The 24,479-nt window shown below is 20.5% G+C and overlaps 8 protein-coding genes across 8 annotated transcripts; 3 read left to right on the plus strand and 5 right to left on the minus strand.

Moving 5' to 3' along the window:
- Window positions 1–945: 945 nt before the first annotated feature.
- On the minus strand, window positions 946–5,526 carry PY17X_0816400 (conserved Plasmodium protein, unknown function; the record flags this gene model as incomplete). Its single annotated transcript, XM_022955703.1, has 1 exon — window positions 946–5,526. The coding sequence occupies one exon, from the start codon at window positions 5,524–5,526 to the stop codon at window positions 946–948; it is 4,581 nt and encodes a 1,526-aa protein (XP_022811945.1).
- Window positions 5,527–6,533: 1,007 nt separating this feature from the next.
- Window positions 6,534–7,790, minus strand: PY17X_0816500 (zinc finger protein, putative; the record flags this gene model as incomplete). Its single annotated transcript, XM_726334.1, has 1 exon — window positions 6,534–7,790. The coding sequence occupies one exon, from the start codon at window positions 7,788–7,790 to the stop codon at window positions 6,534–6,536; it is 1,257 nt and encodes a 418-aa protein (XP_731427.1).
- Window positions 7,791–9,059: 1,269 nt separating this feature from the next.
- On the minus strand, window positions 9,060–10,451 carry PY17X_0816600 (conserved protein, unknown function; the record flags this gene model as incomplete). Its single annotated transcript, XM_726333.2, has 1 exon — window positions 9,060–10,451. The coding sequence occupies one exon, from the start codon at window positions 10,449–10,451 to the stop codon at window positions 9,060–9,062; it is 1,392 nt and encodes a 463-aa protein (XP_731426.2).
- Window positions 10,452–11,294: 843 nt separating this feature from the next.
- PY17X_0816700 (uncharacterized protein) lies at window positions 11,295–12,781 on the minus strand (the record flags this gene model as incomplete). The annotated part of the gene is made up of 2 exons (XM_726332.2): window positions 11,295–11,954; window positions 12,053–12,781. The coding sequence occupies 2 exons, from the start codon at window positions 12,779–12,781 to the stop codon at window positions 11,295–11,297; spliced, it is 1,389 nt and encodes a 462-aa protein (XP_731425.2).
- Window positions 12,782–13,960: 1,179 nt separating this feature from the next.
- PY17X_0816800 (SAP domain-containing protein, putative) lies at window positions 13,961–15,968 on the plus strand (the record flags this gene model as incomplete). Its single annotated transcript, XM_022955704.1, has 8 exons — window positions 13,961–14,038; window positions 14,331–14,424; window positions 14,547–14,831; window positions 15,078–15,134; window positions 15,280–15,328; window positions 15,536–15,608; window positions 15,753–15,815; window positions 15,921–15,968. The coding sequence occupies 8 exons, from the start codon at window positions 13,961–13,963 to the stop codon at window positions 15,966–15,968; spliced, it is 747 nt and encodes a 248-aa protein (XP_022811946.1).
- Window positions 15,969–16,866: 898 nt separating this feature from the next.
- Window positions 16,867–20,176, plus strand: PY17X_0816900 (conserved Plasmodium protein, unknown function; the record flags this gene model as incomplete). Its single annotated transcript, XM_022955705.1, has 2 exons — window positions 16,867–18,702; window positions 18,845–20,176. 2 exons carry the CDS (start codon window positions 16,867–16,869, stop codon window positions 20,174–20,176), a joined length of 3,168 nt encoding a protein of 1,055 aa, XP_022811947.1.
- Window positions 20,177–20,769: 593 nt separating this feature from the next.
- PY17X_0817000 (conserved Plasmodium protein, unknown function) lies at window positions 20,770–21,030 on the plus strand (the record flags this gene model as incomplete). The annotated part of the gene is made up of 1 exon (XM_022955706.1): window positions 20,770–21,030. One exon carries the CDS (start codon window positions 20,770–20,772, stop codon window positions 21,028–21,030), a length of 261 nt encoding a protein of 86 aa, XP_022811948.1.
- A 187-nt stretch (window positions 21,031–21,217) lies between these two features.
- PY17X_0817100 (uncharacterized protein) lies at window positions 21,218–22,945 on the minus strand (the record flags this gene model as incomplete). The annotated part of the gene is made up of 1 exon (XM_726354.1): window positions 21,218–22,945. One exon carries the CDS (start codon window positions 22,943–22,945, stop codon window positions 21,218–21,220), a length of 1,728 nt encoding a protein of 575 aa, XP_731447.1.
- Between the last annotated feature and the right edge of the window lie 1,534 nt (window positions 22,946–24,479).

The following is a 24,479-nucleotide window of genomic DNA, read 5'->3' on the forward strand; positions in this document are numbered from 1 at the left end:
TATTTATTTACTTGCTTACATAAACGTGCCTTTAATTTTTTTCAATTAAATTTTTAAATTCTTACATAGTAGTATTTAATATATAACATTTGAGCAAAAGGAAATAGCATTCAATATAAATGTAAGTTAATTTTGGATATATAATGCATATACTATGTGTTATTATATATATTTTTATACATAATGCTGTTAATTATATATTAAAAAAAAATTATGTATATAAACAATTTTAGTAAAAGCTAAAAAAAATGTATGTTACCCAGTTAAGCCATTATATACTATTCAAATATAAAGGCTTTTATATAGATTAATATACATAATTATATGTGCATGCATATATTGGTTTTGATTTGTTTTTATTCATGAAAAATTTTATACTATTTATTACAAGATATATGAAAAAAAATTGTTGAACATATTTATTTATATGCTTATCAATGCTTTCGGAATTATAAATATTTTTAAATAAACATTAAATATGAATAAGGCAAGTGTATATATAACTAATAATGTGCATTATGGTGTTAGCAGACATTAATACTTAATGCATCATAGTCTATCTCTATATTATATGTTTTTTTCTTGTAAAAAATATAAACCACATTTTTTTACCACTTAAATGCCCATTGCATAAAATTGAGATCATTTTTTGGATGGACTTTTAATTTTTTATAATGAATATGAAGGAAAAAACTATTATATGTGTATATTTTTATGTGTTTGATTATTTTATGAATATATTGGTATAATGTGATAAAATTAAAAATATAAATTAAAAAAAAAATCAAACTATATATATGTATTATATAGTGTAGAAACAATTGTGGAGTATACAATTACAATAAACGAAAGCCCATCATTAAAAAATAATGATTATAAATGCAAAAAAAATGTTAAGTGAAAAAAAGAAAAGGGTGTTTTTTTTTTGTATAGACACAAATCAAATCAATTAATATAGTAACTATGTCCATAGACAAGCTTTCTCAAATTAATGTTACTAAGCATATTGAAAACATAATTTTTATACCTATAATCTGCATCATTATCTGTTTCAATTAAAGCCGAAAATTGTCCATTTTTATCATTTGATAATATATTTTGATCATCTCCAATTTCTTGCTGATCTTGTTCATTAAATTGTGTATTTTTAGATATATGTTCTTTTACTGCAAACCCATTTTTGGTACTATATTGGTTATTATGACCATCATAAATATTCTGACTATTTTGACTATTTTGACCATTTTGACTATTCTGATTAGTTTGATTATCATAACTAATGAATGACGTTGAATCGAAATTCGTTTCATTGTCGCCTCGTAAAAAAATTGATGGAATATGAATTATTTTCAAAAAATAAAAAAGAGACATAATTCCTATCATAAATTTATAAAATAATTCTTGAAATGTTTTACTATAACAATATGAAGATAGTTTACTTCCATTATTATTTTTATTTATTCCAGAACGAGTATCACGACCTATATTGTTAATATTATTTTCGCTATTTTCATGTGTATCTATATATAACTTTACATTAATATATTCAACAAACATATTGAAAATGTTCATATATTTCATATTCATTCCTTGAATTATTTTAAATATAATCACAAGGTCTTCAATTTCACAAATTTTTCCAATATGCTCAAAAGAAAAATATTTTATTTCATCATTCATATCATCTAATTTACGATTTTCCTGATCCTTTTTGGAAATTATCTTATTGTCTTGAATTTCCAAATCATTCCTTCTTCTTCGGCAGTTATCCAATATAGGCGATTGTTTATTCATTTCTTGATTCCAGTTTCTCACATTTTTTAATAATTCAACTGGTTTATAATTCAAAGAAAAATCAAAATTAACTGAGTTTATATCTTTTAATTCTAGTTTGTTATAATATAGGACATTTAATAATTTCATTTGCAAATTAGGTTTAAATATATCATAAAATTCGACTGAATGTTCATGTGTTATACATAAATTTGCCAATGGAAGTAAATATACACATGGTATTAAAAGAAAGTATAAATATTCGCAGAAAAGTATCAAAATGAATTCAATACATATTGTATCTATATCTTCATTGCTCATATTACTCAAATAGTTTTCTATTACTATATTCAATTTTTCATTATTATCCATGTCATCAAAATTGTTATCATTATTTTTGGAATTATTATTATTCGTATCTTTATTTTTGCTAATCTCAGCTGTATTTTCATAATCTATATTTATATTAATTGGAGATAAATCAGTATGCGGTATTTTTTTATTCGTACCACCAACTGAAGTTTGATGCCAATTTATATGGTTATTAATTATTTCTTCGAATATTTCTTTTTTTGGTGTTCTATTCATTTCACTTTGATTATTATAATCAGTTTCACTTGGGGTAAACTTATTGTTGTATTCATTTTTTTTTTTCACAAAAATTGATACATTTAAAAAAATAATCAAAAAATTTATTTTATTCAAAAAAAATGACATACTTAAAGAGGGAGATGAATTTGTTTTGTTTTCTCTATAGCTGTTTATATATTCTTCCAACCTAAAAACGTAAGAAGTATCTTTTAAAAAGGAAAAAATATCATTAATAATTTTTTTTAGTATATTTTTTTTAGTAACATAAAGATTTATAAATAAATCACAAATTGTGTTTAAGATTTGTTTTAGTTCTTTGTCTATTTCATCACTTGCTGTTTTTAAATTTTCTAAATTTTGTATAATATATTTTTTTTCAAATTTTTTAAATGAGTCTTTTATAAATTTTACTCTTTTTCTTAATGATGTATATATTGGAATATTTTTTAAAATAATATTAATTATAGATAAACATATGTTATATTTAGTTTTTTTATAAACAAGTTCAATCATTCTTATACATATCGATTTAACTAGACATTTATTTAAATATAATAGTTCCATTTTTTTTGTATTTTCATTATCTTCCTTAGTGTAAATATATTTTCCCCCATCATTATTACTCTTTTTAATATTTTTATTTTTACTTATTTTATCATTAACATCAGTATTATATGTCTCTTTTTTTGAAAAAACATTTTCTTCATATTTATATATTTTTAAATATTCATTGTTTTCCCATTCTTTTTGTAACATTTGGAATCCATCAATATTATGTTCAGATTTCATATGACTAAATAAATTATTTATAACATACTGTTTTATATAATCACAATTGTTCATAAAATCATTATTTTGATTTCTGTTGATTGGTGATAAATTTTCAGACAAATTATGTATACTATAATTTTGATAATAATAACTTTGAAAATTTCCATTATTTTTTAATTTATGTTTAATAAGATCTCTGTTTAATAAAAATGAATATGTTATATTTTTTCCTTTATTTAATTCATTTTTATTGGAAAAAAAAGTTATTTCATTATTATCTGAATTGTCTATTTCATTTATATTACCACTGGTATTATATTTATCTATTTTATTAATTTCTTTTACAAATTCGGTAGTTTCATTACCCTCTAATTTTTGAACAATAACATTTTTCATATTTTTTACTTCGTTATTTTCTTTTTCATTATATATAAAGCTAAAATTTTCTATACATATATGAAAAGATTCATGTTTAATTTTTGCTTTTTTGTTCATATGACCATTTATCAAATTAGTATCATCTTCATATTTAAATATTCCATTTCTTTCTATTCGTTTATTATTACACTTTTTAATATTATTATGTTCGTTTGATGATTTTTTTTCATTTTCTAAGCTATTTTGAAAGTTCATATCATATTTATTCACTGTGCTATTTTCTTTGTTTCCCTTTTTGAAAGCATTTATGTTATCTTGTAAGAAGTCATTATTATGTCTGTTATTTTGAGACGTTTCTTTATTTGCATCGTTTTTTCCATGAAAATGTTTGGATATGGGAACAGATTTGTTATTCAGCATTATCATTTTTGCTTGATCTGTAATTTTTTTTTTTTTTTCCATATCAATAATATATAACATGTTTGATCTTCCCAGATTTTTAAAGTAGTTAATATGAATTTTATAAAAATTACTTGCATGTAATAAAAGTGCATATTTTATATGTATATTCTTTACATCAATGCAATTTAAAGATTTAATTAGTTCACCTTTATAAATAGAAAATGTTTTTTTGGTGTATTCCAACTGTTTTTCATTTTTATTGTTATGACGTTCGCTACCCCTTTTTTTGACACACCCCTCATTATTTTCTTCAGTAATGTCTTTTTTATTAAAATATTCCAATGGTATGTTTAGAAAAGATAAAAGTTTTTTATCAAAAAAATCTCGTATATACATATAAATAATATATTTTAATTTTAAAAAGCTAATACTATGATTACAAAAAAATATATAATCAATTAATGTGTTATAATCTTTTAATTTAAAAAGTATATTATTAAAAATTGGATTGAACATAATATTTTCCATTAAATTATAATAATTTATATACATATTATAAATATTAACATGCAAATGTTTTGTTATGATATTATCTAAATTGCTTAAACCTGATAATATACAACAATTTGTTATAATCACACTTATATTTATATTATTAATTTCTTTTAAATGAGTTAAATATAATAAAAATGCACTAAATGTAGACGATTTTAATTTTAAATAATTCTTAATAAATATAACTAGAACCCCATTTTTTTGTTGTTTTTTAATTACTTTATGAAATAATTCATCAACATTATTTTTATCTATTTGTATTCGCTTATTATTAATGATACTATTTATTCTTTTTACAATTCGAATAATTATATTTTCCACTGTATCATTATGATACACATTTATTATGCATGCCATAATATTTTTTTTTTTAGTTAAAATTGTATAAACTGGTGTTACCATTTTATCATTGTTACTATAAGGATAGCTACTTCCATTGTTATTATCATAATTAATATTATTTTCTTTATCAGATTTTGTATGCTCATTCCTTATATATATTGTATCATCTTTTTCTTTGTCTTCGTCAGGGCTGTTGATTTTTTTCAAATGTTCTACTAATATTCTATATTGCATTAAATTTACAAATGGGCATGTTTGTGTTTTTATAATTAATAAAGATACCTTGTCATTTTTTAGACATAAATGTTTGTTCAAAAAAATTATTTCTTTATCTATTATATTATTTACATAATTATATATATAACAGTTCAAATATTTATTCATATTATTCCATGTTTCATTAAGTGCTTTACTTCTTAATAAAATAGAACAAACTTCATCATCATTTATTATATTTGTATCATCGATTTTTTTTTTTTTTCGTTCTCTTCTTAATCTATTTAATTGTTTATTTTCATTTATGCATTCCAAATCATTTCTTGATTTTATTATTGGTAAAGCTAGCGATTCCAAGCAAACATTAAAATTGGGAATAACCAAATTATTACCCTTATTTATATTCTTACTCTTTATGTTATTATTATTGCCTTTATATTTGCTTAACCAGCAACTAGAGGTTACTTGAATTCTATCTTCATATTCTTCAGTTATCATTTTAGAGATCACAAGAAACTAGTTTACCTTTTCTTTTTTTTTTTATGTTTTTAATTACACATCATGTGTGCATATCCTCAAAAAAAAGGGAAGACGTTTAAAATATAGATAACACAATAATAAGAACAATAAATGGCAAAAAGGATAATAAAATAAGAATATTAAAAAATGTAAGGCGACCAATCAAAACATATAAAGTTGGGTGTAAAAAAAATAAAAATATGCTTAAAAATAATATTGAAAAAAATTGCGCATATGCACCCCCTCAAACTCAAAAGAATAGCTAGCCATAAACAAAAAAAAAAATATATAATATTACAACCAAATTAAATTTAAGAATATAAATATTTTACATATTTAATATAACTTTTTTCATACATAATATATGATTATATATATTATGCATATTTTTATCTATATAATATATTGGGTATAAATATATTGAATGCGACGATTTTAAAATTTGGCAAATTATTGTGTATATGCATGAGCACACATAATACACATTATGAGTAACTTTTATTTATGTCATATTAATTTTAAGAACAAAAAAAAAAAAAAAAATAAATGATAAAACAAAATATTACCTAATGAAAAAATAAGATGGTAAAGTGTAATAAAAACAATACAACATAATTAAGAAAATGAAATAATATTGTACATAATTAAAAAATTATGCTAAAAAATTAATTTAAATTAATGTAATCTCAAACTTTTAAAATGCTACAACGAATAAAATTATTTAAATCCAAATATGTAAAAAATATATAACCTCATATTATTATTTATGCACATATAGCATACTGTTAAGGCTTATTCTCGATTTACTTTGGTCAAACCATTTTTTATTATATATTCCTTGAGGCCAATACAAAATTGTTTATGTAAATTTCTTTTATTAGCTAACAACTCCACATATATATATATTATATATATGTATATATATACAACGTATGCATATTTATAACTCCTTTTGTTCTCCTTATTAATTCATCCCCATTTTAGATTTAATTTTTGGCCGATAAAACAATTTCCCTTTTTTCATTTGATTTTATGAAATTGGCTTGTTGTTTGTAAAACATTGATAGTTGTTCTTTTGGTTTTGTAAAATCATCAAAATGATAATTTGCATAACTATAGAGAAATTTAATTTTTTTATTGATATATTTAAAAAGTTTTTGATCTTGAAAAGTCATAATAATTTCTGAAGCATTATTTCCTTTATTGTATAATTGATCTTTTTTTTTATTTATTTTTCCAATTTCTTTTTTAAATATTTTTTTTGTTTTATATAAACACCTAAGAACCAGATCTTTTAAATCTAATATTTTTGTTACATCAGTTATAACATTGTATAAAATATTTTTTTCTCTTGCAATTTCATTATTTTCAAGTATTCTTTGAAATAAGTTATTAATAGTGTTTAATACGTTTGATTCTGGCATATTAGATCGGTTTAATGAGCTAGCTAATTCTAATAGTAAATAACAAAACTCTTTATTATATATAGACTTATTATATATTCGTAATAAATAACAATAAGAATATATTATTTCAATAATTATAAAAATAACATTTTTATTTACATTTTTATTACAACATATATGTTCAGGTATTTCCATTTTTTTTATAACACAATTAAGCCACCATGGATCAAATGTTCCTAAATATAAGTTCATATCATTATTTTTTAAAAATGATAAAAATTGTTTTTTTTCAGTTTGATTTAAATCTTCTAGAGTTAATTTATCTTTTAATGCTAAATCAGTAAGCACTTTATATCGCTTATTGCTTATACACCATTTTTTTGAATATCCATTAATCTTATCAGTTTCACTATCATCAGTTCCGCTATGTTCCATATTCTCATATTCATTTTCACTACTATCTCTTTGAGTTTTTTCCTTATCATTTTTTATTTTTTCATCTTTAAATTGGCTAGACTCATTCCCTAAAATAGCTTCTTCATCTATATTCAAATTATTTTTACCATCAATATGTTCATTATCATTATTTTTATCACATGGAAAATTTTCTTCAATATTTTCATCATAAAATTTTTTCAATTTAAATTTAAATTCTTTTATATCATGTTCTCTAACTATATTATTTTTTATTTTTTCATTGACTTGATTTTCTAAAAAATTACTAACACATTTATTATTATGCCCTTTGTAACATTCAAGACTACAATAAACTATTTCACAAGATGGGCAAACATATTGAAATGTTTTTTTTTTGCATACTTCACATGTTTTTTTCATCGTTATAAGTTTTTCATTTAAATTATGTTTATATCTTATTTTGGATATCTGAATATATCTATACACGCATGTATTTTTATCTAATTTGTGTATATTATCAAACTACTACTTCATGGGGCTGTGCATAATAGTACCAAATAAAATATTACTTTTTTTATACATTTTTTTATTTAATTTGAATTATGTTGCAAAAAAAAAAGGGGAGATATACTATCCCTTGAAAAAATATAATAGACTACGACAAAATTGGATTGTTATTCTACAAATTAAATGTTGTTCTCTTTAATAGTATATACAATTTACCTATACAAAGATATATACATGTGTTTATTATTTTAGTTCTTTATTTTAATTAATATACTACCCTAATCGTATTTTCATTTGCTAATATAAATTGAAAACCTATTTTGTATTTGAAAAAAATATGTAGAAATTTATCAAGTTTGTTTCTTTATAATCTCCATATAAAAAAAAGAGAAAAATGAAAAAATATATAATAAAAAATAAAAGCGAAATAATAGACTCTAACAATATAAATAACTACATATATATTCTTAAATTATTTTTATAATATAACATGAATAATATTTGTCGTGGATTTTTTTTTTTTTTTTTTTTTTTTTTGAGGGGTAGAACGACAAATTAAGTATACAAATAAAATAGTATTGCCATCAATATATACCTAATATGTTCCTATTTTTTTTTTATAATAATGAGAGTGTCATATCATTTTTTTAAAATAATGTCCTTTTATTTTTCGTTGTAATTTTCAAAATTATTAATTCATTTACAAATATTATAAAATATATAAGTATATTATATAAAAAAATACAACATGGAGAAATCCAAATTAAATAATGTTTATGAACGCTATAAATATAATATAAATTACATTTTTTTATAAAAATATTAAATTATTAATTTACTGTTTCCTTATTTTTTTTATAACTTAAGTATAAGTATAAGTACATTATTTTTTAACACAATTAAAATGGACATTTGTTAATTTTGTGCAATTATATGAAGATGAAGTTATGAAAAAAAAAAACAGTCTAACTTAAGAGAGACTATAAATAATAGTTGCTTAAGAAATTTCACATTTTATCCCAATATATAAATATCTTTAGGGAATATGTACAATACAAACTCGAGAATAGCAACTATCTAATTTGCAAAGGCAGGAAAAGTTAAAAAAAAAAAAATTATTTTACAAATTTATGAACCACAAAAAAGCATATTGCACACACTAGTGAAAAAATATTAAAAAATCTATGTGAAATAATTTAAGATTATATTATATCTGTTCTTGGATGCTTTCCCTACATCAATGTCACTATCATATATATTTTCCTTCATATTGAATATATTTTGTTTAATTTTTTTAAGCCTTGGGAGAATGATAGATAATATCGACATTGCAAAAAGCATAAAAAGTGCAAATATGTTTTGCTTGTTAAATACAAATTTGGGGGTATACGAAAAAAACATGATTGGCTCAATTTGAAATATATTGGTATTGTTTAAAATCCTTAATAAAAAAATATTCCAAAAATAAGTAAAACATGATACAATTAAATATGATGAGGTGAAAGAAAAGACAAAATTTTGAGCTTTTTTTGCTGGGAATATATTACTTATCATTAAAAAAAAAATAAGAAATGATATAAATAATAAGATAGTTAAACATATTATTTTTACTAAGAAATCATTTTGTATATATCTCATAAATATTATTATAATTTTGGGGGGACATAAAAAATTATATATCACATTTCCAATTAATATCGATTCTGCATAAACAATAATTATCCAACCAATAGGCTCTTTTTTAATTCGGGTATTTTCGAAAAGATAAAAAATGTCTTTACACGGGCTCATTGATATAGAATAAAAATAAAATGTCAATATTAAAGAAACAATACAACTTAAAATTGCTGGTAAAAATAGTAATGATATTTTTAATATGACAAAAAAAATGAACAATGTAGAAATCTTAAGTATATATTCTTTAGCTACATATTTTCCTTTAATATATCCATTAAATAATATCTTAATACAAAACAAATACATATAAGATATTAAAAAAATCAAAAAGATGTTATTGTATATATATGGTATATATGTTCCTTTGTAAATTATTTCTCCATATTTAATATCATTCCCAATATTAAAATATAAATTTATATTATTTATATCTTCAGTTAGACTATTTATAAAATATGGCTTAGGCATACCTTTAATTAAATCATCATTATTTGAAATATTATTATTTTTTAAAAAAAATGATTTTTTATTTAACTGTTTCCATTCTTTTACTACTACATTTGAAATATTTGTCTCATCGTTATTTCTATTTTTATACCCATTCCATTCTGAAAAATTATTTATCTTTTCTTTTGTTATTCCATTTAATGCTGACAAAGCTAAATCGATATTTATATTTCTCAACCCTTGATATAAATATTTCGTGTCTATATTTAACTCATTTATTTTAACGTGATTATTTTTTGAGAAATTAAAAAAATTAAAATTATTATTAAAAAATAAATGCTCTGCACACGAAAATAGACTAATCCTGAGAATTAAAATGATTATGGAAATAATCAATTTTTTACTTTGAAATAAATTACTAATCATTTTGTTTTTGTTTTTTTTTTTCATAAAGTTATCAATATTTGACAAAAAAAGCACAAACTAAAATAACGTATAAAAAAAATTCCCAAAAAATACAACAAAATATTAACAAATTAGAAAAAGAACAAAATCTACATTATAAATTTATACATATCTCCTCATTCTTGTATACAATATAATAAACTTTTAATGTCTAATTGGGTAATGTAGAATAAAAAATTGCTCGCTTTATGAATTATAAAACGAAAAAAAAAAAAAAAAAAAAAAAAAAAAAAATTAATATAGGTACATGCGCATTGAAATGAAAAATAAAATACCGAAAATAATTAAATTTATATAGCACAATTTCCATTTATTATGTTTTACTTACTATCCTTATTTTTCTATATATGTTCTTTATTTATAATATAATATATATATATATTTTTTAAAATATACCAATATATTTACTTAATTTTATGCATATTTTCGTTAAATGGGAAAGGAAGAGTGTTATTGTTAAGTTCACATTATAATAATAGCTATATATAAAATATATAGCCACATTATTATTTTTATTAAAATTTTAAGTTCTTATAATTGCAATAATACTAATAATAAATGTTTAAAACAAAGTTAAATGATAACAAGATCATGTATTACATTTTCTTAAAAAAAATAATTACCAAATGAGTAACATTTTCTTATATATTAGCATGAATAATATGTATTTTATTTTTTATTTACCTTTTTGTATAGGACGAGAAACATAGTAAATACACAGTTGTAAAAATATTTTAACAACATATACTAACATAGTATATATGTGTGTGCATATAAATTAAATGATAAAAAAAAAAAAAAAAATTAAATAGCTTAAATTTTTTCAATTTATTTATTTTTTTTGTGTACTTCATCTTCCTTATTACTACTATGTATGTCTTTTGCACCTTTTTTATAGAAAATGATTTTTAAAATGATTTTTAAAATAATTTTTAAAATAATGAAACAGATTTGAAGACACCATAATATATATAATATATAAGCAATAAAAATCATAAATACTTTTGATTTGCTTTTACATGATAAACATGCAAAATCATCATTTATTAAATGAATATCTTTTGTTTTGATATATATATCTTTTTGATTATTAAAATATTGATTAGCTGACATAACTTCTTCACCATTTGAATTATTTATCGAAATTTTAAGATTTATTTTATTTTTATCTAAATAATTAATATTAATTTCACCGTAATTACTAAATCCGTATATTTTATCGAATTTAAAAGGCGTTTTTTTATTTAATAAATATGAAATATAATAAGCAAAATAATTAATAATAGGACTAAATTCATTTTCCTGATTTATATTACTACTTGTTACTTCAACAATATCTTCCTCATTTCCAATTATACTACCATAATGTACATCACCACTTAAAAATACTAACCCTTTTGGTTTTGTTTTTTTTATTAATGCTTTTAGTCTCTTTAAGGCCGCGGGCATTAATCCCCAATTTTCATTTATTATAAAATTGGCAAAAACCTAAAAATGTGATAAAAATAAAATAGTAACATTAAGACTTATTGTAAATACGGAAATACAATTTTAGAATTTGTGAAAAATTAAAAGTTGTAATATACCTGTATAGATGATATAACTATGTGAGCACGAGCTTTAGAATTAGTAAATTCCTTTTCTAACCATTTCCATTGTTCATTTCCTAGTATATCATTGGGACTGTTACAATACAGTCCAAATAATGATGCATGCATACGAGATAATAAAGATAAAACCAAACTAATAAAACCATCAGTATGTGATTCAAGAGAATAATATGGATATGGATCTTTATTATATCGTGTATCTAAAATAATAATTTTAACTTGATTATTTTCATCATTTGGATCTATATATAATTTAGAAAAATATGCTCCATTTCTTTTATATCTTATATCATTTTTATCTACACCTAAATAATCTAAATACATAGTTTTACTTTCTTTTTTATATTTATATAAACGATCTCCATTGTTACAATTATAATCATGATCATCATATATTCCATCAATTGTAAATTTTTTTTTTATATTTATATAATATTTATCATTTTTAATATATTCATATGCTTCTTTTAGACATTTAAGTTCTCTGCATTCTGAATAAAAATAATCTCCTATCCATAGCATCAATTGGGGTTTTTTTTTTTCAATTGATTTTATTAAATTAAAATTAGGTTTCTTTTTATGATTATTACAACTTAAGAAAACGAATTTGTCTAATCTTTCGTTAATTATTTGATCGGCCTGGGAACTCACATATGTTGCACACACAAAAAAAAAAAAAAAAATTATATTCATATACTTGTTCATCATTAATTTAAAATGTATTAAAAAAAAAAAAAAAGAAATACATATATAACTATATTTGTATATATGTGTGCTACAAATAATAAATATGCACACACGAAAATACACACATGTATATATTATATAATAATCTCATAATAAATCAAGTAATCTTATATAATTAATTCCAAAGGAGGAAAAAAAAAAGAAAAGAATGAGAATTAAAATAAAATAAAAATGGGAATATGTTACATCATTTTAAAGCTAGTGTTGATTCCTAATAAATTCATGTTACATGCAAATATATATTCATCAAAATTATATGAACCATGCCTAATAAACATATAAATGTATATAATATTATTAAACTAATACTTTTTTCTTTTGTTTCTACACAAAAATTTATACTATATAAATAAGACTATCATATGAAGGAAAAAAAAAAAAAAATATTTACAAACTGGATAAAAATCATAATTTTCATAACCTTTGAAATATTTAATTAAATCCAAATTTCCTGATATAAATCAAAAAAAATAAATAACATTTTAAAGATTCAAAATTGTGTATATGTTTGTAAAATATATCATTATATTAATAACAATTTTTTATATCACTAATAAAATTTGAAATGCCTTTATAATAAATATGTAGTATGTATGTATATACTATATATTTAATTTGTATCCCAACGGGACAAATATATTGAGTATATATATTTTTCACAAAATATATAATAAAATAAACACTTTAAAAAAAAATAATACATTTTCAAACCAACTTTATTTTTGGGGGTTTTCATTTTAAAATGATATATATTTCGATAATTCGAAATAAATAAAAAAAAAAATACATATAAAAATATTTGTATATATTGATACTCATTCTTTTTGATACCACAAAATAATTTATATATTATTATGGAAAATAAATATATATGTATTATGTATAATTTCATAATCATATATTAAATTAATAAAAGTAATTAAATGATTTTTACAACATAGTAATACATTTTTTGTCAAGTTTCTAATATTTATATATTGAAATAAATAAAAATTTAATTAAATGTTTTAATTTATAAAATGTTATACTGAAAGATTAATCTGAAAAAAATAAAAACAATTAAAAAAGCAAAGGTAAAAAAATATTACAATACTATAAATATACAAATAAACAGTAACAAATAAAATAAAATTAAAGATGAATTATCAAAATTTGAAATGTTCAGAATTAAAGGATTTGTTAGCTAAAAAAGGGCTACCGTCTCATGGAAAAAAAGTATGTAATTGCTATATATACTTATCTATACATTTTAAAATAAGAAAAATACGTCTATTCAATAAGCTACATACATATATGTATACCTTTTGTACATATACAAATATAATTTCATGTTCCTTCCTATACCCACATTTATATATACAATTTGGCTAACTAATCATGTATCATTGTGTGGATTTGAAAGTTTTTTTCTCATTTTTTTTTGACCAATCTTATCATTTTTTTTTGACCAATCTTATCATTTTTTTTTGACCAATCTTATCATTTTTTTTTTTTATATTATACTTAGAACGAATTGTTAGAAAGGCTATTAAAACATGAACAAGAGGGAGGAGATGGATCTAATTCGAACGCGATAGATGATAATGTCGATTCTAAGGACAGTAAGACATATATTAAATTAAATGAAAAAAAAAATAAATAATATTATAATACATATATAGATTATATCGAGTATGTTTCTCACAAATAGATAATATAATTTTGAAATTATAATTTTTTTTAGGTGGAAAAAATAAAAAAAATATTTCAGTAAACACAAAAGAAGAGTATAATAAAGGTGGATTAAGTAAAATGACAAATTATTTTAAAAATATATTAAGTTCTAATAATACATCTACTGATGGTTCAAAATATTATGAAAATAACAATTCAAAAAATAATATGAATGGAAATGAAAATAAAAATAATACATATGAAGAGAAAAAAAAAGTAATACCCCAAATAACTTTTTCAGAATCAAATTTATCAACTCAAAATACATTACAAAAAAATATAATTTCTCGAACAGGTATAGCTAAAAATAATATATATATACATTTAAATATATATAATATATTTGTTTATCTTTTTTATTCAAAGCTTATTTTTTTTATTTTTATATATTACTGAAATATATGATATAAATTTTTATGTCTATATTTATGTGTATTTTTAAGTATCTATTGTTTTTTCTCATCAAAATTATGCCCCCATTTCTTTATGAACAATTCTATGTATATTAAATTTATATATTTCGTTTTTTTTATTTTTGTAGAGGATAATCTTCATTTAAGTGAGGAAAAAAAACGAGAGATGAGAAGAAAACGATTTGGTAAATTTCATAATTCCTCTTAAATTTTTTTGGAATTTATTATTGTTTGAAAGCTATTGAAATTCATAAAATATTCTTTTTCATTCTATCTATTTATATTACCATACAATTATTTTCTTATGGTCTAATTATTTTATTTTTATAGGAACCGATTCTGTTTCCACACCAGCAGCTCTTGAGTCTAGGGCAAAAAGGTAGCCAAAAATGGAAATGAAAATAAAACGAATATGAAAATGAATATGAAATAAAATGAATATGAAATAAAATGAATATGAAAATAAAATAGTTAACACCTGGAAGTGTGTTCATATAAAACCACCATTGTAGAGGCGATGCTTTTTATTTCCACCATTTCTTATTATCCACAACCTTTACATTGTACGCTATTTTCCATTTTGCAGATTTTGTATTGTTACTAAACAAATGGAAGAAGAAAATAAGAAAAAAAGAGCAGAAAGATTTGGATTGAATGGGGTTAGTAGATGATTATTCATATATGCATATTTTTTTGTTTCTTATTCAATATATTTATTTAATTTAGACCATTATCATTTTGTGAATTTATTTAAAAAAAAAAAAAAAAAATAATTGTGAATCGTATTATTTTCTTTGTATTAGGGCAATTTAAACGACATTGAAATGAAAAAAAAAAGAGCCGAAAGATTTGGTGTCATAAATGATGTAATGAAAATAATAAAACAAACAAATAAATATTATGTGCATGTATTTAAACATATGCTCATATATATATGTACATTCATATTATTGTGAACTTTTCTTTTTTAGCATGATAAATTAAAGGCAAGAGCCCTTAGATTTGGAATAACACAATAAATATCACCAAAAATGATAAGAATATAATATTACCCCAAATAACTAGGAGAAACAAAATTAGAAGGATAAAATAAAGTTTCTATTTTTAATTATATATGGATATATTCCATCATTCCTTCGATTTTGTTTTTATATTTATTTTATCTTTTATATATTCAATTTTTCATGTTAGAGAATTTTTATTTATATTATTCTTTTCTGGTAGAAATGATATACTTATTTCTACACATGTTTTATCATTAAAAAAACATTACATTTCGTGATAAATATTTTTAATACTAAATAAATATGCTAAGATATATATATATATATACATATATATAATTTTCAATCATTTTATGCAATCTATAAAGAGAAAATTTTTTTTTTTTATGTATTTTTTTACAAAAATTGAGATTCATTTTTTATATAAAAATATATTTTTGTTATGAAATTACAAACAATTAGAGCACATAATTTTTTTTACTATATTTGAAATAAAAAAAAAAAAAAAAAAGACATTTATATTATTCAAATTTTTCGAATATTTAAAAAACTAATAGTAGAAATAATATGAGATTATGTAAAATCCACATAATTTTTCATTGGTCTATGTAATTAAATAATAAATTATGAATGTAAAATAAGGGAGGAAAATAATAAAGAAATATTCATATTAATTTTTGCTCTCTTTTCAATGGGAAAAAGAAAAGGAGAAATAATGTATGACAAAAATCTAAACATACCATTATTCTATATTCATTAATTTATTTGTATTTTCTTGTCTGTTTATTTTTTTTTCATGTTTTTTTTAATAAAATAGACAAAGATATAACTTTGTGTGAATAATTTTATATATACTATACTTATTTATGGGCTTCTATCTTTCTCTTTTTATTATTCGCCTTTTTTTTATACCATGTCAACTATTAGATGGATGCATAGAAAAGAGAAAAAAACAGGAAAAAAAATAATAACATTAAATGAAATAAAAGAAAGATATTTAGCTGATTGTACTAGCCAAAAACCACAAAAAAAAAAAAAAAAATATATTACATTCTATGAAAAAAGAGGAAACAAAATTGTAAAAATTCAAAATGATATTTGTGAACATGATACAAATGTCTATTCTGATGATAAAAAAAATTTAATAAAAAAAGGAAATTATAATGTAGAAAATGGTAATAAAGATATTAATAAAAATCCTATCTTTTTAGAAACCCATAAAAAAAATCATCAAAATTTGAGCGAAGATCGCTTTGGTAATTTACATGATAATGAGAAAAAATACACAAACAAACAAATTCATGAAATAAATAAAAATGTAGGAATAATAAAAAATGATCGTATAAATATAAATCTAGATATTAATATTCAATGGGATAAAACAGAAAAAAAGACTTTTGAAAATGAAACAAACACAGATAATTATGATATAAAAATAATAAAAAATGACAAAATAAAATATGATCAAAATAATAATAAAAAATTCAAAGATAAGCAAGTTCTATTTGATAGTAATATTCGATCAAATAATAAATCTTATTCGAAAAAAAACGAATATAATAAATATTTTGAAGAAAATGGTATAAAAAAAGATTATGAGCCAAATTATAAAGACAAGGAAATTTTAATACCTGACAAAGATGAATATAATAATTATATAAAACATAATAATTATATAAAATATAATAATTATATAAAACATAATAATGATGAAGATGCAAAAAATAACAAAAAGGAAAACTATGTTAAATATATACCATATAATAACAGTTATTCATATAATATCCAAAATGAAAGAAAAAAAAAACAACATCAATTTGGAGACATAGACAAAATAGAACAAAACAAAAATAAAATTACTGATCAGGTAAAAAATCGAAATAAAAATAATACATATATTAAATATGACTCAAATATATATAAAGATATAAAACATGAACATAATATAAATTCCAATGATTATATTATCCAAAATGAAATAAGACAAACTTATCAATCTAGTCCTGAAATTTATAAAAAAAAAATATATATTAATAAAAAACAAGATAAAATTAAAAATGCTATTATATCCTTAGATTTGTTAAATAATATTTTTTTAAAAAAAATTAAAAAATATTTTTATTTTTTTATTAAACAATTATTAAACCGTAATATTAACAAACCAATATATAAGAAATATACAAAACTAGAGAATATGCAAAAAATATTGTCATCAAATAATCACAACTTTGTTCATGTTAAAAAAAGCAATACACAAAAGTTAGAAACTTTAAAACCCCAAATGTTTATACAGTCTAACCAAGGGTTTTCAACCAATACCTTTGATCGAGGGTTTATAGAAAAGAGGGAAGAATTGGACGGCCACAAAATAGGCGAAAATAACGACCCCAAAATGGGTGAAAATAATGACCCAAAAATGGATGAAAATAATGACCAGCTTGACCAGCTTTATCAGATTGACCAAAGCTATAACCACCAAAATACATATACTGTTCTACAAAATGAAAAACTATGCTCATTAAAAAAAAAAAAAAATTGTAAAAAAAGTGAAGATATATCGATGCTTAAAATAAAAACATTAAATAGCACTTTAATTGATAACTTTAGTGAAATAAATATAAATGATAAAAATAGGAAGGAACATAATTTGAAATTTTTTTGTATCTTATTATCTCTTTTTTTAAAGAAATACACATATAGACAATTATTAATTCCATTTTTTCTAATGGGTTTCATACCCCCAAAACAGGTAAGTATTATTATTCTCAATTATAGAATCTTATAATATTTCAACAAGTATATATAATGCATATTTATCCAAGCTAGTTTCATACATATATGTATGTATATATTTATTTTTTTTTATTTTTTTTTTATTTTTTACATTTTAGAAAGAAAAAAGAGCATTAAGAAACTTCTTAAATTCAAGAGTCTATTTCTTAAAATTGGTGGATAAAATTTTAAAGACTCAAGAAAAAAAAATGATGAAAATATTTTTTCAAAAATTAATCAAAAATAGTCTATCAATTGAAAGCTATTCAAATAACAAAATGAAAAAAAATCTGGACAAACAAACAAGTTTTGAAGAAGAAAAAAAAGAGGAAAAATTAAAAAATAATTTTGATTCAATCGGCGAAATAAATGATAAATCGAAGTTAAAAGAAAATGAAAAAGATGAAAACGATGAAAACGATGAAAAAAACGAAGATACTAATAGCAATAGCAATAGAAATAGCAATAGAAATAGCAATAGCAATAGAAATAGCAATAGCAATACAGATCGAAAGAAGGAAACAAGCCCAAGCGCATGTTTTGGGAAACCTAAAATATACAGAACTGATGATTACGCAATATTTTATAATAAAAAATTTATAAATGAAAAAAATAAAACATATCACGAATGCTTATTAAGATCTAAATCAGATACATTAGTAGACTTTTTAAAAAGATCAAAAATGTATAAATTTTCAAATAGTCTAATAATTGAAAATATGGCAGAAAGTATAAATAGTTCTATTAATAAAAGCCCTTCAAATTTTGAACAATTTTTTACTGCAACATATAAATTAAGCACTGATAATATAACAAGAGACGAATATAAAAGCCAATTAGACTTTTCTTGTTATAAAAATATAATGAACTATTCTACTATGTTTAGTAGTTACACACACAAAAATAAAAATAATGATAGTGATCAGGAAATAAAAAATAACCATATTAACATGGGTACTGATTTTTGTTACATTAATAATCAAAAAGATAGGAAAAATACAAAACCTTATAAAATTGAAAAAAACAATAACATATCTCTTACCCCAATTTATGATTACGAATTTCATAGCAGTAAAAAAATTGAATTAATTGATAAAAAAAATATTAATAAAAATTTTGGGAAAATTAATGAAAATGCATATAATACCTCAAAAAACACCAATTTAAATGATAAAGAATGTATAGAATTTTTTAAAAACATTAAAAAAAAACTTAAAATAAATTACAGAGAAATTTTACATACTAATACAAAAAATATATCAGGTTTAGATATAAGTGGCTTAAATAGCACAATTGGTATTTTAAAAAATAATCAAAAATCATATAAATCAGGAAAAAAAAAAAAAAAAATAAATAATATTCATAATGATCCATTTTTAAATAGTTTAAACTTTTTAACAGAATCAGATATGGCTTTAATAAATAATTTTTCTCAAAATGTTACAAAATAAATATGTAGAAATTGTACATTTTTTTTTTATTCGTCTTCTCTTTGAATAAGTTATGATAATACTCAATGTGCGTGCACTATTTTAATTTGCTTTCATTTGTTTCTTTTTCCTTTTCCTTTTCCTTTTCTTTTTTCTTTTTTGATAATTTCCGTGAAACATTCTTTAATTTGTTTCCTATCATTTTATATATTTTTTATTTTTACTAACAATATTTTGTGTTTTTTTTATATTTATAATATTCCTTTTTTTTTTTTTTGTAACAAACTTTTAGTGACATTATAATTAAAAGGGACCCAGCAACAATGCGAAATATTTTCACATAAAAAAAATCATCACATATGCAAGTGTATATACAAACATGTAGTATAACTTATACATTATTGTTTTTACTTATTTTTCACACAGACCAATAAGTTATACATTATTGTTTTTACTTATTTTCCACACCCAGATCAATAAGCCATATTATATCACCTATCTAGTATCTTCTATAAAAAGGCTTGTCGATTTATTCATTTTATATTTTTCAACAAAAGCGATTTAAACTTTTTTTAAATTTTAAACAATTTGTAACTTTTCTGAACAGACATAAAATGATAAGCCAATCAATATTAGTGAGAACAACTCAAACATATTTTTATTTAAATAATGTTAATAAATTATTTGTCTTTAAAAATTTTGGAACTGTTAAAATTCCAGAAAGCTTAAAACCTTTTTACGAGAAAAAAAAAGAAGAATTGGAATTAAAAAAAAAAAAACTAGAAGAAAGGAAAAAAAAAATGGATAAAGTGCAAATATCAAAGGAAAGAAAAAATAAATTCAAATCATCGAAGGGCCAACATAACATATATTAATTAATAGTGTTTATTTTTTAGGACATTTTACACAATTTAAAAAAAAAAAAATAAAAAATAAAAAATAAATAAATAAATAAATAAATAAGTAAAGAATAACACATTTAGTAAATACATATAATATAATATAACATTGAAATACATTTATGCTATACTAATTTTGTTTTTATTTTCCACCAAATAAATATTACCAACTTTCCACTTTCAAAGCAGTTAGCAAAAAGCCATCACCCAACTTGGCATTTTTTATAGTTGGGTGTGTTCGTCTCTTAATAACTTGATGTTCTCTTAAAATAAATTCATTTAATTTAATATTTATAAATGATTTTGAATTTATTAATAATTGGATAAATAAGTTTGATATATTCAAATCATCTGTATGTATAATTATTTTATTATCATTATTTAAATATTTTAAAGAAATAGATACTAATGTTTTTGCTAATAAATTTATATCTGTATTTGTATTATAAATAAATTCACTAGATATAATTATAACAAAAGATTCAGCTTTTCTCATATTTATATCATCTATGATACTTTTTTTTATTTTATTTATTTCTATCCATGTATTATTTTTTTCCTTTACTTCATCTTCAATTATTTTTTTATTTATATGATCATCATTATTATTATTATTGTGTACTTTTTTCACTGCTTCATTTATACTGGTATCATTATTATATATTTGTTCTATTTTTCTTTTTTGGGAATTTTCTTTTATATTATTTTTAATTACATCATCTGTTTCTTCTTTCTTTGTATCATCTCTAATTTCTATTTTTTCTTCATTTTTATAATTATCAACATTTTCATGAACATCTTTATTTGACTTATTCAGTTCGCTACTTAATGTTGTTACAATAAGTTCCTGTGTCTTTTCTTTAGATTCACCAATATTTGTTTCTATATAATCATTTTTTTTTATTGTAATATCTTTGTCTGGTTTATTTATAAGTTCATTTTCTTCTATCACATTTGGGAAAATAATATTTAAATTTTCATCAAAATAAATATTTTTATTTGATCTCGTTTCATTCGGAATATCTAATATTTTCACTTTTACAATACTTGTATTTTTTTTTATTCCAAAACTAGGTATAATAGATCCACATGTATTTTTATATACTAATGATAATATATTTACATTATATTCATAAGTAATATTTATAACACTAGTTAACAAACCATGTGAATCATCATAAATTATTACATTATGTTTATCATATGGAGTAATACCAATAGCAGCTTCTGCTTCTGGCCCTGCTTCTGGCCCTGCTTCTGGCTCTGCTTCTGACCCTGGCCCTATGCTAGTCGTTCCATTATTATTCTGAACAAGCATCTGTTTATTCTCACCCTTTATAAGCACACTTCGATTCAAATGAAAAAGCAAGTTTGCCAAATAATCTACACGGATATATGAAATTTTTTCAGGAAAATATTTATAATAAAAATTGACTAAATTAAATATATTACATTCATATACTGTAAATTGACATAAATGTCTTTTTAATTTTTTTTGGATATATTTAAATTGTGATATTACAGTTTTTTCATTATATGTAGCTGAATTATCTACAAGCTTTTGGACAATTTCATATGGGTTTTCATAGTTCATTTCTTTTATTTCTGCAATATTTTCTTCTGTTAATTTTTGGGAATTATTATTATGATATATATCTTTATTTGTTCCTGCAATATCTTCATCATAATCTATATCAAGTTTGTGTTTTTGTTTTTTTATTCTTACCCATTTATTATTTATAAAAGAAAATGTTGATCCATATTTTTTATTTACAAGAAACAATAAATTTATATAATTTTTTTTTATTCTTATTTTCATATCCGCAACTTTATGCAATCTACATTTTAGTTCATCATCAATCAAAACAAAATCATGTTTTTTAATCTTCATTTTTTTCAATTGGTTATAATTAGAAATATGATAAATAATTTTATACACGTTAATTAAATTATACTTGTTTCCATTTCAAAAAAAAAAAAAAAATGGATCACCTTTTACAATTTCAAGGAAAATCCAATATAAAATTTATGACTATTCTTTCACTATATAATATATGAGATTCCACCTCTGTTCATAAAATTAACAAATTGAGTTATTTGCTTCCGAAAATGGGAATATATTAATTTGAATAGCAATTTTTTTTTTTTTTTTTTTCACTTTTCACCCTATTTTGACATTCTGTACAATATACGTAGCAGTAAAATGAGTGCCTATGAAAGTTGTTCTGATTCGTGGTTGCTTTGTATTTTTCCTTTTAATATAAAAATAAAATAATAAAAAATAAACAAATTGTATTTTTTTCAATCAAAACGAATAAATGTAGAAAAAGAGAGCAACATGAAATTGTGTTTCTAACAAAATTGTAATATCTCTACAATCCAAACAATTTTTGTCGATATATATATTACAGGTTAGTTTTATAACCAAGTATTATGTCACTTTTGTTTTCCAAATTATATATAAACAAAACAAAGGTAAATAGAAATGTCCCTATATATATTGGGGGAAAATATAAAATAGCAATTCATATATAGACTATAGATTTATAATTATTCAAATAATTTTAAACGATAAAAATATATTATATATTTTCCATGTAGTATTTCCAATAACAATTAAAAATTTGGAAAAAAAAAAAAAAATATTATAAAAATTATAACAAATTGATAGAGAAATTTATCAGCATCGTGGATATTCGCTTATATGCATATACATATTTATTAAGAATTCGATAATTAAAAAAAAAAAAATTCTCTAACAAATATATCAGTTTTTATATAATAAACATTTAAAATTATATTTTTTCACAAATGTGTTAATTATATTATAATTTTATAAAAGCAACCCATTCTTAAATGTACTATAAAAATAACATGAACTAAAATTTTATTAGTATATATAGGTGGAATAATTTTTTTTGTGTAATATATTTTGGTATATTGCTTATATATTCTTTTTTATTTTTATTTATTTTTTTTATTATACTATTTTCATAAGAGAAAAATCTATTAGCTTTTTGATTTTTCTTAGCATTTTAATCTAATTTTTTTTTTTTTAATATTTCCTTTGTGAATATATCTTATTTCTATTTTAAGAATTTTTTCAACTTCATTCTTTTTTTGTACATAAATGTGAAAAAATAATACATATATAGTATACATTCGAATTATATACTATTTTTTTTTTTTTTTTTTTACGATTAACCTGGTATCGTATTTACTATTTTGTAAAGGGAATGTGAGGAACACATTTTGATCAATCTTATTATTTTTTTTCTTTTCCTTCCCTTTTATGTACCTTTATTATAATCTTATTAAAATAATATACTTATAACGAATTAAAGACCGTTAAATAAAACTTATACACGGATAATATAAACGTATACATATGTATATGCACAAAAATAGTTGAATATATATATATA

The sequence above is a fragment of the Plasmodium yoelii genome (assembly GCF_900002385.2).
Source record: "Plasmodium yoelii strain 17X genome assembly, chromosome: 8".
Lineage (NCBI taxonomy): Eukaryota > Apicomplexa > Aconoidasida > Haemosporida > Plasmodiidae > Plasmodium > Plasmodium yoelii.